The sequence below is a fragment of the Phocoena phocoena genome, chromosome 10, assembly GCF_963924675.1.
Source record: "Phocoena phocoena chromosome 10, mPhoPho1.1, whole genome shotgun sequence".
Lineage (NCBI taxonomy): Eukaryota > Metazoa > Chordata > Mammalia > Artiodactyla > Phocoenidae > Phocoena > Phocoena phocoena.
The window spans coordinates 43,129,060-43,144,655 of NC_089228.1; the positions used below are offsets into that span (position 1 = coordinate 43,129,060).

The 15,596-nt window shown below is 51.9% G+C and overlaps 1 protein-coding gene across 7 annotated transcripts in view; it reads right to left on the bottom strand.

The window, feature by feature from the left end:
* Window positions 1–5,254: 5,254 nt before the first annotated feature.
* Window positions 5,255–15,596, bottom strand: part of SCN5A (sodium voltage-gated channel alpha subunit 5) — an 85,850-nt gene continuing 75,508 nt past the window's right edge. For 4 of the 7 annotated variants that reach the window (XM_065886111.1, XM_065886106.1, XM_065886110.1 and 1 more), the window contains 6 exons: window positions 14,715–14,996; window positions 12,511–12,564; window positions 11,784–11,921; window positions 11,012–11,116; window positions 9,557–9,827; window positions 5,255–6,495 (listed from right to left, as the gene is read on the bottom strand). In XM_065886111.1, coding sequence (XP_065742183.1) covers window positions 5,255–6,495; window positions 9,557–9,827; window positions 11,012–11,116; window positions 11,784–11,921; window positions 12,511–12,564; window positions 14,715–14,996 — 2,091 coding nt within the window. The remainder of the gene's footprint in view (window positions 6,496–9,556; window positions 9,828–11,011; window positions 11,117–11,783; window positions 11,922–12,510; window positions 12,565–14,714; window positions 14,997–15,596) is intronic. The other 3 variants (XM_065886108.1, XM_065886107.1, XM_065886109.1) reach the window with 2 other exon arrangements.

The window sequence follows — 15,596 nt, forward strand, 5'->3', positions numbered from 1 at the left end:
TGTTTCCATACAAGTTTTAAGATATTTTGTTCTAGATCTGCAAAAAAATGCCATTGGTAATTTGCTAGGAATTGCATTGAATCTGTAGATTGCCTTGGGTAGTGTAGTCATTTTGACAATATTTAGTTTTCCAGTCCAAGGACATGGTATATCTTTCCATCTGTTTGTGTCATCTTTGATTTCTTTCATCAGTGTCTTACAGTTTTTGGAGTATGGGTCTTCTCCTCCTTAGGTAGGTTTATTCCTAGGTATTTTATTCTTCTTGATGTGATGGTAAATGGAATTGTTTCCTAATTTCTCTTTCTGATCTTTCATTTGTAGTGTATAGAAATGCAATAGATTTCTGTGTATTAATTTTGTATCCTGCAACTTTACTGAATTCATTGATGAGCTCTAGTAGTGTTCTGGTAGCATCTTTAGGATTTTCTATGTACAGTATCATGTCATCTGCAAACAGTAAGTTTTACTTCTCCTTTTGCAACTTGAATTCCTTTTCTTTCTCTTCTCTGATTGCTGTGTCTAGGACTTCCAAAGCTACATTGAATAAAAGTGGCAAGAGTGGACATCCTTGTCTTGTTCCTTGTCTTGGAGGAAACGCTTTCAGCTTTTCACTGTTGAGTATGATGTTAGCTGTGGGTTTGTCACATATGGTGTTTATTATGTTGAGGTAAGTTCCCTCTAGGCCCACTTTCTGGAGAGTTTTTATCATAAATGGGAGTTGAATGTTGTCAAAAGCACTTTCTGTATCTATTGAGATGATCATATGGTTTTTGTTCTTCAATTTGTTGATGTGGTGTATCACACTGATTGATTTGTGGATATTGAAAAATCCTCACATTCCTGGGATAAATCCCACTTGATCATGGTGTATGATCCTTTTAATGTATTGTTGGATTGGTTTGCTAGTGTTTTGTTAAGGATTTTTGCAAGCAGCTGTGGGCTCAGGAAGACTGTAAGCAGCCTGTCTGCAGATGGGTGAGGCTGTATTCCCACCCTGTTGGTTGTTTGGTCTCAGCACTGGAGCCTGCAGGCTGTTGGGTGGGACCAGGTCTTGGTGACAAAATGGCAGCCTCTGGGAGAGCTCATACCAATGAATACTCCCAATACTTCCTCCACCAGTGTCCTTGTCCCCAGAGTGAGCCACAGCTACTCCCGCCTCCCCAGGAGACCCTCCAAGGCCCTTAGGTAGGTCTGGCCCAGGCTTCTATGAAGTCACTGCTTTTTTCCTTGGGTCCCAGTGTGCATGAGAACTTGTGTACATTCTCCAAGAGTGGAGTGTCTGTTTCCCCTGGTTCTGTGGAGTTCCTGCAATCAAGCCCTGTTGGCCTTCTAAGCCAAATGCTCTAGGGGCCTGACATGGGGCTTAGAACTCTCACTCCTGTGTGAGAACGACTGAGATACAATTATTTTCCAGTTTGTGGGCCACCCACCTTGCGGGTATGGATTTCATTGTATTGTGAATGCGCCTCTTCTACCATCTCGTTGTGGCTTCTTCTTTGTCTTTGGAGGTAGCGTATCTTTTTGATAGTTCCAGTCTTTTTTGTCAATGGTTGTTCAGCAGCTAATTGTGATTTTGGTGCTTTTGTGCGAGATGGTGAGCTGAAGTCCTTCTACTCCGTTGTCTTGTCTCACACCCCTCTCCTCATGTTGTTTTCACTCTCTTTGCTGCAATTTCTAATACAAAATATATTTTCTTTCACCACCCAGTGTACATACAGGCACTCACCCAAGTTTTCTATGTATATCTGAAACAATAGCTTCACAAAACAACACTTATCCTAAGCACATAGCATCCACTGCTATTTTAAATTCTGATATCATTTTAAAAAAAGCTGGTCGTGGCCCACTACACTGGGACACGGCCTGCCCTTTGAAATGCCCTGGTCTGGCTGGGGAGACAATTAAGTGTCACAGGAGGTTAAAATGGACTGTCTCTGCCCCTGTTTTGACCAAGGGACCAATACCAAGGGTTTCAGGATGCCAAACCATGTGTCTCTTGTATGCAGATGGCTTACAAGAGAAATGGAGCCGGACATGGGGACCCCATAGGCACATCAAGGATAGAAAAAGGGGTCCAAGGGAACCTGTTGCGAGTGGGTTTCTTGCAGAGAACTGTCATGAGTTGTTTCCAGGACCCTGTGGCTTTCTTCTGGGGGATGGCCTGTGTGTGGAGGGTGCCACCTTCTAACCCTGGCCTGCTGAGGGGGGCTTCCTGGGCCTTTGGAGAGCTTTGACACAGAGGACTGGGCCTCACTGGGGCTCAAGTGGACCAGCCCTGGGACCTGGAGGGAGGGTTGCTCTGGTGGTGGCCTTGGAGCACACTGCTGCTGGGGCCTGGCCGCGGGCCAGTGTGGGTGGGGCAAGTGTGCTTAGTGCTTCCTGAGGACCAGAGGCAGCAGGCAGAGAGGACCTGTGTGAGCCTCCACAACAGGGCTACCGGGAAGGTCCAGGGGCTTGGCAGGAAGAGGCTGGGAGTAGACCCACAGGTGCCCACAGGCAAAGGAAGGGTCACGGGGCACCCGGAAGAGTGCATTCCTAGGGCTGAGGAGACTACAGGGAGAAGGCCCAGTAGGGAGTCTCCAGAAAGCCAGAAGATGCCCGTATGAGAGTCCCCTCTAGCCGTCCAGCCACCCTATCGCCGACTGTCGTAGGACTGGACACTCTCAGGATGAGGCTAAGATGGTATTTACAACAGGGTGGCTGAAGGCTGCTGTTTCACCCAAGACTGAGTGGAAAAGCCCCAGCATTGGCCTGGTTTTTACCTGGGGCCAGGGAAGATTGTCTCCACTGAATGAAGCTGAAAGGGACAGGAAGAGGCAAAAATAAAGGCTGGATTTGATGACACTGGGGGTCACCTTTGTTTACATACTGGCTTTGCGGGTATCTGCAAAAAAAAAAAGTATGTGTAAATATATATATATATATATATATATAAAACGGAATCACTTTGCTGTATACCAGAAACTAACACAATATTGTAAATTTGTAAATCAACTATGCTTCAATTAAAAAAAAAAGAACAGAGTCCAGGCCAGGTCATGTAAGCCATTTATTGGTTTGTTTTAAAAATATGTATCTCATTTACGCACGAAGTTTGGTGAGAAGTGCTTGGGTAGTTCAGACAACGGCTGGCACTTGGTGCAGCCAGCGTCGTCTGTCAGCGGCTGGCCCTGGGCACCTGCCTCAGGCTCCCAGGCTGTCCCCACACATAAAACCCCAGTTGCCTTCTGGTCAGCTGGGCCTGCAGGCCGGCCGGCCTCCCAGCCTCATCCCCGTCCATGCAGCAGGCTCTGGGTGCCAGGTGCCAGGGAGGGCACACACCTCTCCAAGCCTTAAGAGCACAGCACAGAGAGCTACAAAAATAAGATTTCCACTCAGAGAAGTGTTGCTGGGACAGTTAAAAACCACATCCCACACTGGACTCAAAGGGAACATGGGAGAAGAGAAATCACTGGGGTGGAAGGGGGTGGAGGCTGGGGCTGCCACCAAGGGAACTCAGGTGACAAGAAGAAACATAATACTTGTCTCGCCGGCAGTGTCCCCTTAGCTCCCCACGGCCAGCTCCCTGACGGCTCGGCGAGGTAGGTTAGGACAGCCAGCTTCTGGCTTCCTGGGCTGCCCTGAGAGGTGGCTGCCGCCGGGTGGAGGGCGGCTTTGCTGGAGAGCGGATTTGGGCAGCCGAGCCCCTGCCTGCACAGGCTCCAGCAGCCACCACTGTCACTCTCAGGGTGACAGTTCTCTACATTAAAAGATTTGCATATGCTAAGTAGGATTGTCAGCAGCTGAAGAGGCCCTGGGGGTGGTAATTGGACTAGAAAAAGTATTTTTCCCTGAAAAGGACTGCTCACAAGACCTATGGGCAGCCTGGCCGCTGCCCCAGAAGGTCCTTGCATGCGGGTGCCACCAGGACCCTGGGCTGAGCGGGAGGGGCTGGTCCAGGGTCACACTACTCCCTTTCCCAGAGGGCCTGGGGTCCATTCTCCTCCCAGGGCACAGGGACTGGGCCTGAGCCTCCTGAGGCCCCTTCTCTGCACAGGGCCCAAACAGCCCTCCCCACTCCCATGCCACTGCATCTGGAGAGGAGCTGGAGGCCACACGGGCATCCCCTCACAGCCGGGCAGAGGCAGAAAGGTCCGGAGAGAGAGCCTGGGTGATGACAACAGACTCCCTTCTCCACATGGGCCAGGGGCCCCTGCTCTGAGGGCTGTTGTGTTTCTCAGCCCTAACCCCACGGGCTCAGCCTTCTCTTCCTCGCCTGTGGGGCAGGGCCGGCCAGGCTGGGCAGCAAGGACAAGCTGGGTGGCAGGAAGTGAGTGGGGCTCCTCCCTCAGGCCCTTCGTTTAATGTTAATACACTAACAGAGGCCACGCTCTCCAGGGAAGAAAGGCAACATCAGTGCCGAGGACCAGCCCTGGGACCCGGGACACTCTCTTCTGGAAGCTTGCTGTATCTGTAGAACTGACCCCAGGGTGGCCTGCATAAAAATACAAGGGGAAAATGGACCTTGGGGACAATGGAAGGCCAGGATGAGCCCCGGCTGACAAGAATCCCACCCATGGGGGCCGGGAGGAAAGGCCTGTCTCCCTTAGGCTAGGGCAGAAGAGGCTGCCTGGTGCTCACCTCGGGGAGCCCAGGCCACACGTGGCCTGTGCCTGGCCTCTGTGTGTATGAGAATGTGCACACGCATGAAGGGGAAGGGGTTCAGCCCTCTTGGCACCTTAGCCCAACCCCTGGGCAGTGAAGGCCTGTGGGACCCACACTGGATTTCACTTTTGCTTTGACAACAGAGTCCCAGCAGCTCCATAGACACTCTTGTGCAGAGTTAAGAAGAGGCAGCGGGAATTGCTGCCGATCCGTCCGTGAAAAAAGTTAGTTCTTTGCTCAAGTAAAAAAATATCAAATATAATAAATTTATGAAAGCCCGTTCACAACACATACAGTCTCAGTTTTGTATTTTGTCTCAGCAGCTGGGATGGAGTTGCTTGTCAGAGCCCTGGGGTGTTGCCTGACCAGACCCTTCCACCAGGACTGGTACACTTGGGGCCTCTAGGGACAGGCCACCCTGAATGGCTGGCTTAGCCAAATGCTTCCAGCCGTCAGCATGGTGCACAGGACTCTGCCTTGTCGGTCCATGGGGCTGAGGCTCATCTCTCACTCCGGAAGCCCAAAGCAAGGACAGATGGCCCAATGGCTGCTGGTCTGGGGCTGCATTCGGGTTTGCCATGACGCTGTGCGCTGGCCCACCGGGGCACGCTCACACGACAGATTCACGGTCCCTGTCTGGGGACGGGGGGATGTCCGCGAGATCCTCGCTGGGGCTGTAGTCAGATGCCCGTGCCTGGGGGTTATCGCTGGTGGCCCTGGTGACGCTGTCGTAGGAGGGTGGGAAGGACGTGGAGGAGATGGAGGAGCTGGAGAGCGGGACAAGGCGCTGGGAGAAGTTCTTGTTCATCATGTAGGCGATGAGGCCCTCCTGCTCGGGGGCATCCTCCTCGGGGAGGCCGCTGCCGCCCGCCTGCTGGCGGAAGAGGAAGGAGGCGTGCTTCATGGAGCGCCGCAGCAGGTGCCTGCGGAAGGCCCGTTGGATGATCGAGGCCGACACCTCCTCGTGCTTGCGCCGGAGTGTGGTGGTGATGGGCTCGTACGAGATCTTGGACGGGTTGGCCGCCATGAACTTCTCCTCCATTTGGATCTTCAGGGCGTCCATCTCCCCAGACTCGCCCAGGACCCTCTTGGTGAAGGCAAAGAGGATGTCCATGCAGTGGATACGGTCCCCGCTCACCATGGGCAGGTCCATATTGATGAGGCTTATCTGGTTGGGCTTGGCGATTCGGAGTGGCTCAGACAGGGCGTCAGCAAAGTCGGACAGGGCCGAATACTCAATGAACTGGGTGGCCTCCGGGTCAAACTTCTCCCAGATCTCATAGAACATGTCGAAGTCATCCTCGCTCAGGGGCTCCGTGCTCTCCTCCGTGGCCACACTGAAGTTCTCCAGGATGATGGCGATGTACATGTTGACCACGATGAGGAAGGAGATGATGATGTAGGTGGTGAAGAAGAGGATGCCCACGGCGGGGCTCCCGCAGTTCCCCCGGGAGCCGTTGCTGTTGGGCAGGGTGGGGTCGCAGTAGGGAGGCCCCGTGTTGAGGATGGGGCTGAGAAGCCCGTCCCAGCCTGCCGACGTGGTGATCTGGAAGAGGCACAGCATGCTGTTGGCGAAGGTCTGGAAGTTGAACATGTCATCAATGCCAGCCTCCCACTTGACGTAGGCGAAGTTGGCCATGCCGAAGATGGAGTAGATGAACATGACCAGGAAGAGCAGCAGCCCAATGTTGAAGAGGGCGGGCAGGGACATCATGAGCGCGAAGAGCAGCGTGCGGATGCCCTTGGCCCCACGGATCAGCCTGAGGATGCGGCCGATCCGGGCCAGGCGGATGACTCGGAAGAGCGTTGGGGAGAAGAAGTACTTCTGGATGATGTCTGAGAGCACAGTGCCTGTGGGAAACAATGCAGACTGTGGCCACTGATGGCATTGCTGTCCTCCCTCCAGCCCAGCATCGCTGGGAGGGGTCTCTGTACAGCGAGGAGCCAGGAAGCGGAGGCCTGGGTCACCTGGGGCCTGCAAGGACCCTGCCTCCACCCACCTCTTTGAGGCTCCATTGCTGCATCTGTGGTCCAGAAAAGGAGGACCTACAGTACCTGCATCTTTTGCAAAGTGCCTTCTTAGGTCTCCGTTCCCGAGTCTCCTGAGAACACATGCAGAGCCGTACCAGGCCCATCTTCCAGATCTTGGGTTCTGAGGCCTCAGGGGACTTTCTCAGCATCTTGGTGGCCCACCTTGGACGAGAACTCAGGAACTTTTAGCTCCTTGCTACTCAAAGTGTGGTCCAAGGACCAGAAGCCTGATCTCCTAGGCACTTATCAGGAATGCAGAATCTCAGCTCCGCCCCAGACCCACTGTGTTTTAACAAGCCCAGGTCGTTTGTGTGCACACTGAAATACAAGAGGCACTGGCCAGGCAGTCGGCCCACTCCCCGCACCTCACCTGTCGCATCTCAGCCTCTCTGAGGTGCTTCCTATGACCCTCTCAACTCTGCTAGCTGCCGGGCCTGCCCACCCATCTCTACTGACTACTCTGGATTTGGAGTTCCGAGGGGCAGGGATGTAAGTTATAGGAGAAAGAGTGGAATACACTTGCCTCGTATTGGCCCAAGTGACCTTTCCCGACTCCTCATATGATAATAATGTCACTGGCTGACATATGTCCAGTGTTCACTGTCAATAGGGCACTGGGCTGAGCAATTCATACCCATCCATTTAGCCCTTCCAACAGAAGAAAGGGCTTACCCTAGGAGGAAAGCTGATACCATCATCCTCATTTTCTGGAAGAAGAAACTTACCCAAGTTACCACCTAGTCAGTGAGAAGCTGCGATTTGACTCAGACACTCTGGCTCCAAGTCGACATGTTAACTATGCCTCTCTGGTACACAAGCTCTGGGATCACTAGGTGTTCCTGAGGACAGACTGCACCTCCTGGAATCTCTGAGACTATGCCTCAAGGGCTCTGTTCCTGTTCCTGATACCCGCATTCCCTAAAGCTTCTCTCCAGTCTCACCAGGCACAATCTCGCCCTCACCCCTACCTGGGACCTCTTGGAGCATTTCCTGACCTAACTTCCAGCTTCTAACCATCTGTCCATTACTGCAGCCATAGCAGCCCCTGCTTTTGCCTCTGAGTCACTGAAGGCAGGGTCTGAACATGGCAGAAAGATGAAAGCCAGTCACCCCAAGGCAGAGGTCTATGGAGGCAGGGTCAAGACTGGGCCCTGAACACAAGTGACAAAAGAAAAAAAATATTGATAAATTGGACTTAAAAATAAAAGCTTTGTGCTTCAAGAGATAACAACCAAGAAAGTAAAAAGACAACCTACAGAATGGGAGAAAATATTTGCAAATCATATATCTGATAAGGGACTGGCCTCCAGAATATATAAAGAATTCTTACAACTCAATAAAAACATAAATAAGTCAATTAAAAAACTGAGCAAAGGATTTGAAGACATTCCTCCAAGACATTTCTCTTATTATATACCAAGATATACCAAGGAAAATGACCAATAAACACATAAAAAGATGTTCATCATCATTAGTCATCCGGGAAATGCAAACCAAAACTGCAATGAGATATCACTTCATACCCACTAGAGTGGCTATAATTAAAAAATACAGAAAATAACAAGTGTTGGTAAGGATGTGGAGTAATTGGAACCCTCATACATTGAGGATAGGAATGTAAAATGGTGCAGCCACTTTGGAAAACAGTTTGGCGGCCCCTCAAAATTTTAGGTTACTGGTTGCCAAGGGGCTGGGGAGAGGGAAAATGGGGACTGATCGCTAAATGGGTACAGAGTCTCTTTTGGGGATGAGGAAAATATTCTAAAATTAGAGTGTGATGATGGTTGCACAGCTATGTGAATATACTAAAAAGTACTGAAGTACACTTGAAAGGGTGGATTTATGTTATGTAAATTATATCTCAATAAAACTGTTGTTAAAAAAAGAACTTGGGCTCTGAAGTTAAACAGATATGGGCATGTGCTATGGTCTGAATGTTTCTGTCTCCCCCTAAATTCATATGTTGAAATCCCAACTCTCAAAGATGATGGTATTAGAAGGTGGGACCTTGGTAGGTGCTTAAGTCATGAGGGTGGAGCCCCCATAAATGGGATTAGTGCCCTTATAAAAGAGGCTCATGGAGCTCCCTAGCCCCTTCCACTTTGTGAGGACATGGCAAGAAGGTGCAGGTTATGAACCAGGAAAAGGACCCTCACCAGAAAACATTATTATGCTGGTGCCTTCATCTTGGACTTCCAGCATCCAGAACTGTGAGAGGTAAATTTCTGTTGTTTATAAGTTACCCAGTCTGGTATTTTGTTATAGCAGCCTGAGTAGACTGTGTACGAATCCTGTCTCTGCTTCTCCCTAGTTGTATGATTTCCCTGCCTCAGTGCTGACTTTATAAGGTAAACTGCATGAGGCAGGTGATGTCTGAAGGAAGCTGGCACATACCTGGGTGGCTAGACTCCAGAATTTTCCATCTCCAGGGATAACTTCTACTTTAGAGGGCCACCTGCCTCCCGACTCTGGAACCTCTTCCTCCTTCAGCCTAAGGGGCAGGCTTCCCTTGGGAAGGCAGGAAAGCCCCCACAGGTCCCATTCCCTTTCCCAGACTCATCCTTGAAGCTCTCCAATCAGAGAGCTGTGTTCCAGGGTTCCAGGGAGGGTGGGGCCAGGAGGGGGTGCTGGGTCCTCTATCAGGTTGGCCCCTTGGCCTGATTGGGCCCTCCCAGATGTGTGTGTGAGTGTGTGTGTGTGTGTGTGTGTGTGTGTGTGTGTGTGTGTGTGTATGAGATGGGGGTAGAGGCAAGGAATGTAGAGAGAAAAGAATGTAGGAGCCTGGTGTACTTGTTATGGTGAAGTACAGATCCAGGGCTGGAGCAGAGGGAAAGTCCTGGCCTGGGGAGGGCTTTTCTGCCCAGCCAACTTGCATACCCACCCACGATGGAGAGGATGACAACCACGAAGTCAAAGATGTTCCAGCTGTTGGTGAAGTAATAGTAGCGCAGGGCAGCCATCTTGATGATACATTCGCCTGTGAAGATGGCTACGAAGAGCAGGTTGATCTTGGCCAAGATGTTGACCTTCTCAGGGCTCTGGTCATCTGTCTCCACCATCATGGTCACCATGTTCAAGCAGATGAGAAACATGATGGTGACATCGAAGGCCTGCTTGGTCACAATGTCGAATATGAAGCCCTGATACTTGTTCTGAAAGGAGGGGCAGAGGACGGGCTCAGCAGGGGTCTCAGACAGGCTAGCACGCCCCCATTGCTGCCTCTCAGCCCAGGCCACCTACCCTCCTACTTCATCCTCTGGGGGGGGCGGGGGCCAATGCCCCCAGACAGTCACGGGAAGAAGAAGAAGTCAGGATGCCGGCCAGCCTGGCTCTCCTGCTGAAAGCTCCCTGGGCTTCCAGGCCCAGTCCTAGGCTCTCTCTCCCCTGAGACCATCTCTGATGGCTCTTCAGAAAGGGACCTCTCTTACCCCGAGTTTCCTCAGCACATCATTCATCATGCTTCCCTTTTTGTTCCCACTGTCTGAAGGCTCAAGGTCAGATTTAAATTTCAGTCCTAGTAATTGTCTCAGTCCTCAGGTTAACAAATTTTCTCCACTCTTTTTATGGAATTTATTTTATTTATTCTACTTGGGACTCCCCCGGTGGTCCAGTGGATTCTACTGACTGTATTTATATGTGTCTTTAATTGTAAGATTATTTTGGGGAAGAGAGACGATTATAAATAAGTGAAAACACATGTGTGCGCATGTACACACACACACACGTACACACACAAGTAACCTAGAACCGAGCATGGAGAACAGGAAAGTATAAGATGAAATGGATGAATCAGATGCAAAAACTGGGGCTGCCACTTACAAGCTAGTGATTTAGGTACCATTCACCTAATTAACCTCAGTACTGCCCCCATCCTGCTCCAATACACACACACACACACACACACACACTTTTCTGGGCCAAGGGAGTCAGCCTAGCAGAGAACCCAGCACCCCTCTGGGCCCCACCTACCAGGGAACTCTACTGCTCAGGGAGTTGCAAGGATGAGGTTATGCACGGGGGTGGGGGCAGGCTGCCCTGCGCTCCCTGGGGAAAGCCTGCAGCCCTGCAGGGGAGAAGGGGGCTCACTGAGAGGTTCCTGTGGGAGGGGAGTGTCCCCTGGGCTGCCATAGCTGTCTCATGCCTTCCCCTCTATCTCCGTGAGACTGAGGCCCCTGTGTGTGGTTATAGGTCCCTCCTTTCCTGGACAGGCTGAGGGCCCTAGGCTGGGCCAAAAGACTATGAAGAGGCCCTGATAGCTGGTCTTGTGGCATGGGGCCTTCTCAGGGTCCCCTCAGCTGGTCCTCCCCACTCCCACCAAATCGAGAGCCTGACTCACCAGGGGCCGTGGGATGGGCTTCTGGGGCTTCTTGGAGCCCAGCTTTTTCATGGCATTGTAGTACTTCTTCTGCTCCTCTGTCATGAAGATGTCCTGTCCCCCTAAGTGCAGAGAGACAGGCACCAGCTTCATTTTGGAGTTCTCAGAGCCCCCAGCATGGAGGGCACAGGGATCTCACCTCCTTGATGAGGATGCCAGGGTTGCGCTCCTCCGTACTTCCTCTCCCGGGGGACAAAAGTGTGCCTCTATCCTGCACCAGAGATTCCCCCCACCCCCGGACCTGCTTCTCCTGAGTCCCTGTCCCCATTCTCCTTGAGCTCTCTCTGACTTTGTGACTTGCAAATCCAGTCCCTACTCCCATCCTCTCCCCTGCCCAGCTCAGCCACCTTGGAAGTTCTCTCTGCCCACTTGGTTTGCCTGCCACCCAATCACGGCCCCTCTGATGGAGCTCCTGGAAGACCCTGGACTCTGTGCAGCACCGCCCCCACCATTGTCCCTGATCACGGACCAGGTAAAGAGACACAACCCTCACCCCAGGTTCTCTTAGGAGCCTCATCTCTCAGCCTACGGCAGGCGTGGGGCCCCTTGTTACAGGCTTACAGCCCTAAGCAGGTCACATCATAGACACACCCCTCTCCCACCCTATCCCAACAGGAGCAAGAAGAGGACCATCCCCAACAGGAAGGAAAAATGGGGCCAGGAGCTGGAAAGGCTCCCAAGTCCCTGGCATCCAGCCTTGCCCTGCAGCCTGGGGAACCTGCGCTCTACGTATCTTTTTCTTCTGTTGGTTGAAGTTGTCAATGATGACACCGATGAAAAGGTTCAGGGTGAAGAAAGACCCGAAGATGATGAAAATAACAAAGTAGATGTACATGTAGAGGTTGTATTCCCACTGGGGCTGCTCTTCATACTAGAGGGGAGAAACCAGACGGGAGGTCAGACAGGCGGGAACGGGGGTGGGCTGGCTGGGTGTGTCAGAGGAAGGTCACCACACAGGGTGTATGTCTGAGTGTGTGTGATGGGTGGGTGGGGATGGAGTTGAGAAGAGTGGGTGGTGGCAGGTGATAAGGGCAGGCATGCTGGGCTCAGGGCTGGCACAGCGTCCCTGCATGGCTCCTTCCCCTGGGCCACTGGGAGGTTTGAGTATATAGGGGCATCTCTCAGCCTGCAACTGTCAGTGTGATGGGGGTGGAGCACAAGGACAAAGGAGAAACTTGATTTATGTCTCTGTTGGTTCCACCCCATCCTCCTGGGGTAAGACTTTGATTCAACTAAATTACAGTGAATTTAATTTGAAAGATACTTGTAAATCTGGGGACTCCTTGGGAGACCACACGACCTTGCCCCAGGGCCAGGCCTAGGCATTCCAGAGAGGCTCAACTCTGGGTTGACACAAGAGACCTGGCCCTTATGGGATGTAGACCCTGATTCCCTGGTGGCCAAGAAGCTGGGAACCTCGGATGCCTGACTCAGGCCGAGAGGCCAGTGTGACAACCTACCCCCCTGGAGTCCACCGCTGCATACATGATGTCCATCCAGCCTTTAAACGTTGCCTGGAAGGAAAAAACAAAAGTAAGGAAATCCTTTAATCCTGCATCTATGGAGCTACGTAGGGCTCCTGTCTGGGCAGATGAGGCCAGGAAATAACCTCCTACAAGAAGCAAGCAGTCCATCCCACCCTTTCAGCAGTATCCAAATGGCTGGGTGGTCAGGGAAAGGCCTTCTTGTTCAGGGCTGAGGAGGAGGGGAAGCCAGCCAAGCAGACACCCCAAGAAGGTCATACAGTGGGGGAATAAACTTCTTGATGTTGGTCAAGAGACTTCCCTTCAGATCCACATTCATTTCAGATTCTAAAATGACACAGAAGCGCACAGCAGGTATCAGGGAGAGAGAGGTGGCTCTTGGGCTCTCAGTTCTTACTTAAGGTGGACTCCAGGGCTGACCTGGTCCCCTTTGTCATGAGCCTTAGTGCTTCTGCTTCATAGCTTTTCAAAGGAAGTCCCTGAAGAATCCCAACCTTCCCTCATACTTAAGGGGGTCCTTTTGCTAGTGGTGTGTTGGCAAATGGCTAACAAATGGCTTTCCAGAAGAAAAAGAAAAGCCCTGATTGTTGCGTTTGCCAACTTCTCTGTGTAAATACTCCCATCATTGTCATCCTTAAGTTGCCAACATGTCATTACTGAACACAGAGCTGGGGAGAGATGCACAGGAACACAGCGTTGTAATATTTCCACTGTATTTCTGTAATATTTCCATGGATATAATAGGCGTGAATAACCCCAGGAGCATAGCTGATAATAAGTGGTAATGGTGAGTTCTGATTTCGTTTCAATACCATTGAGTTAATTACAAGTTTAAAACAATCTAATTTTTAATAATGGCTTGCCAAATATTGGAAAATGTAGCAATTGGCTCTTGTGAGTCCATACGTGCCGGCGCTGGCATGGCACACGAGGCAGGAAAGAGGAGGCCGAATAGGACAAGGTCCTGGCACTGGCTGCATGGACTGCCCAAGTCTGGGATGCTATGATGATTCAGAAAGAGCCCTGGGGGACATGCTTGGTGGTGAGACCAATTGCCTAGCGGACCTCACCTGTGTCCTCGGCAAAATCCGATCGTGTCCTGAGCCTACTTTCAGGGTATAAGCTGGTCTGCACAGACTTTCCACGTCTAAGAGTTTTCATGAGTCAGGGAGGGCAGAGGGAAACCAAGGCAGCCGCAGAGAAGGCAACTGCTTCAGCTCCCTGTGCCACGGGGCCCTCACCTGTACAGAGAGGCCTGGAGATGCTGTGGGACCTGCTGGGGACCACCCAAGGTTACGAGATGCCCGTGGCCGAATTCTTCCCAGCCACTGTGCGGTTCTGTCTGCAACAGAAAGGGGGCTTTCCTTCCAAGTTCTGACATTCAGAAGGGACAGTCACAGGGATGGAAGGCGCTCTGAGTTTGGCTCTAATCATGTTCCCCACGAGGTATTTCAGGCGAGTCGCTGGGGAAAGCTATCCCTACGATTTAAGAGGTGGGTGGAGGTGTGAGGGGATGTGCCAAGCTTCCCTCTGTTCTGGGGACTAGAGACAGGTGTCTGGGCTTTTGGTTGGGACAGCAAGAAGAACAAGCTGCAGCTTCGCATGTTATGGTTCAGACTGATTTCTGTTGTCAAGGTTACGTGTATGCTGTGCATTACAATCACTGAAGCCACTGTCCTCGCAAATCAATGGAAACTTCGGAAAGACTGGGGAAGGCCATGCGTGTTTCAACATCACACATCTTGCACATTAGAGATGAAAGGAAATATATTCTTTTAACAATGCAGGAGGTATCACTACCTTTTATAACAGAGGGGTGGCCAGAGTCACAATTTTGCCAATAGTTCAGTCCCTGGGTGTCTATGGTCATTCACTTGCAATCTGTGCCATCGTACTGCCAAACTGACTGCTGTCTGGGGAGCTGGTTCTGCCGTAGTGCTGGAGCCCCATGCCATACTTGGAGAATGTAGCATCTTCCTTAGAATGGAAAATCTGGGGCCTTCCCAAGCAGCCAAGATTCCCCTGGAGAATCCTAAGCCTCCTTTGGGCAACATGATCCTATCGCGAGGATCCAGAGTGGCCCTGCTCTCCCTCTCCTGCCCACAGCACAGGGGAAGGTGCCTGTTGCTGGTCAGCCGGTAGGAGGAAGGAAGGCCCTTCCCCACCCCCACAGGACTTACCACCTGCAGAAGGGCCAGGTACCCGGCCCCCACGTTGTCAAAGTTGACTTTCACCTTGGTCCAGTACAATTCGCCAGTCACGTTGAAAGACGCACAGTCGCTCTTGTTGTTCACGATGGTGTAGTTCAAGGGCAGGTCTCCCTCAGTCTGGTTGATGCATCTCCCAAACTTCCCCGCGAAGAGGTTCACGCCCATGATACTGAAGATGAGCCAGAAGATGAGGCAGACGAGGAGGACGTTCATGATGGAGGGGATGGCACCCACCAGGGCATTGACCACAACCTCAAGTGGGCAGAGAAGAGGCTCAGTTCCTGGGGGTGCCCAGAACACACATCCTTTTCAAGAGCCCCAACCTACTGAACCTCGTGGGTATAGGTCCCTATGGGGGTGGGGAACAATTCCTGTCCCCAGTGAAGGGGAACCCATGGCTGGAAGCTCTGGTGGGCAGCGAGGGGAGTGAGAGAGAACACACACGCCTTTTGCTTTGCACCCTAAAGTCTGACAGAGCTCAGAACATCTGCCTTTCCCTTCTTGGCTCTGCCCGGAATCCATGACCTTCAAACTTAATTTTCAGCAGGGTCTGTGCTGGATGAGTATGCCACAAGTCTGATGAGAAAGGGCCTCTGGAGATACACTCTCTGAGCTAAGCTTCTGGTTTCCTTTGGGGTTGCTGCTACTGGGATGGATGGGTGTTCTCCTGTAAAGTGTGCCCAGGGGACCTCCGGGTGGTACGTCTGGAGGGTGCTCTGACAGCCCTCCCATGCTGCGGTGGGAGCAGGGCTGGCAGGGTGGGTGGTGTGCGCGCTCCCTGTGCCTCTGCCCTCCCCAGGGAGAGGCTCTCTGACCCCATGGGGCCGTGGCCCCATGCTCTTCATTTAAACT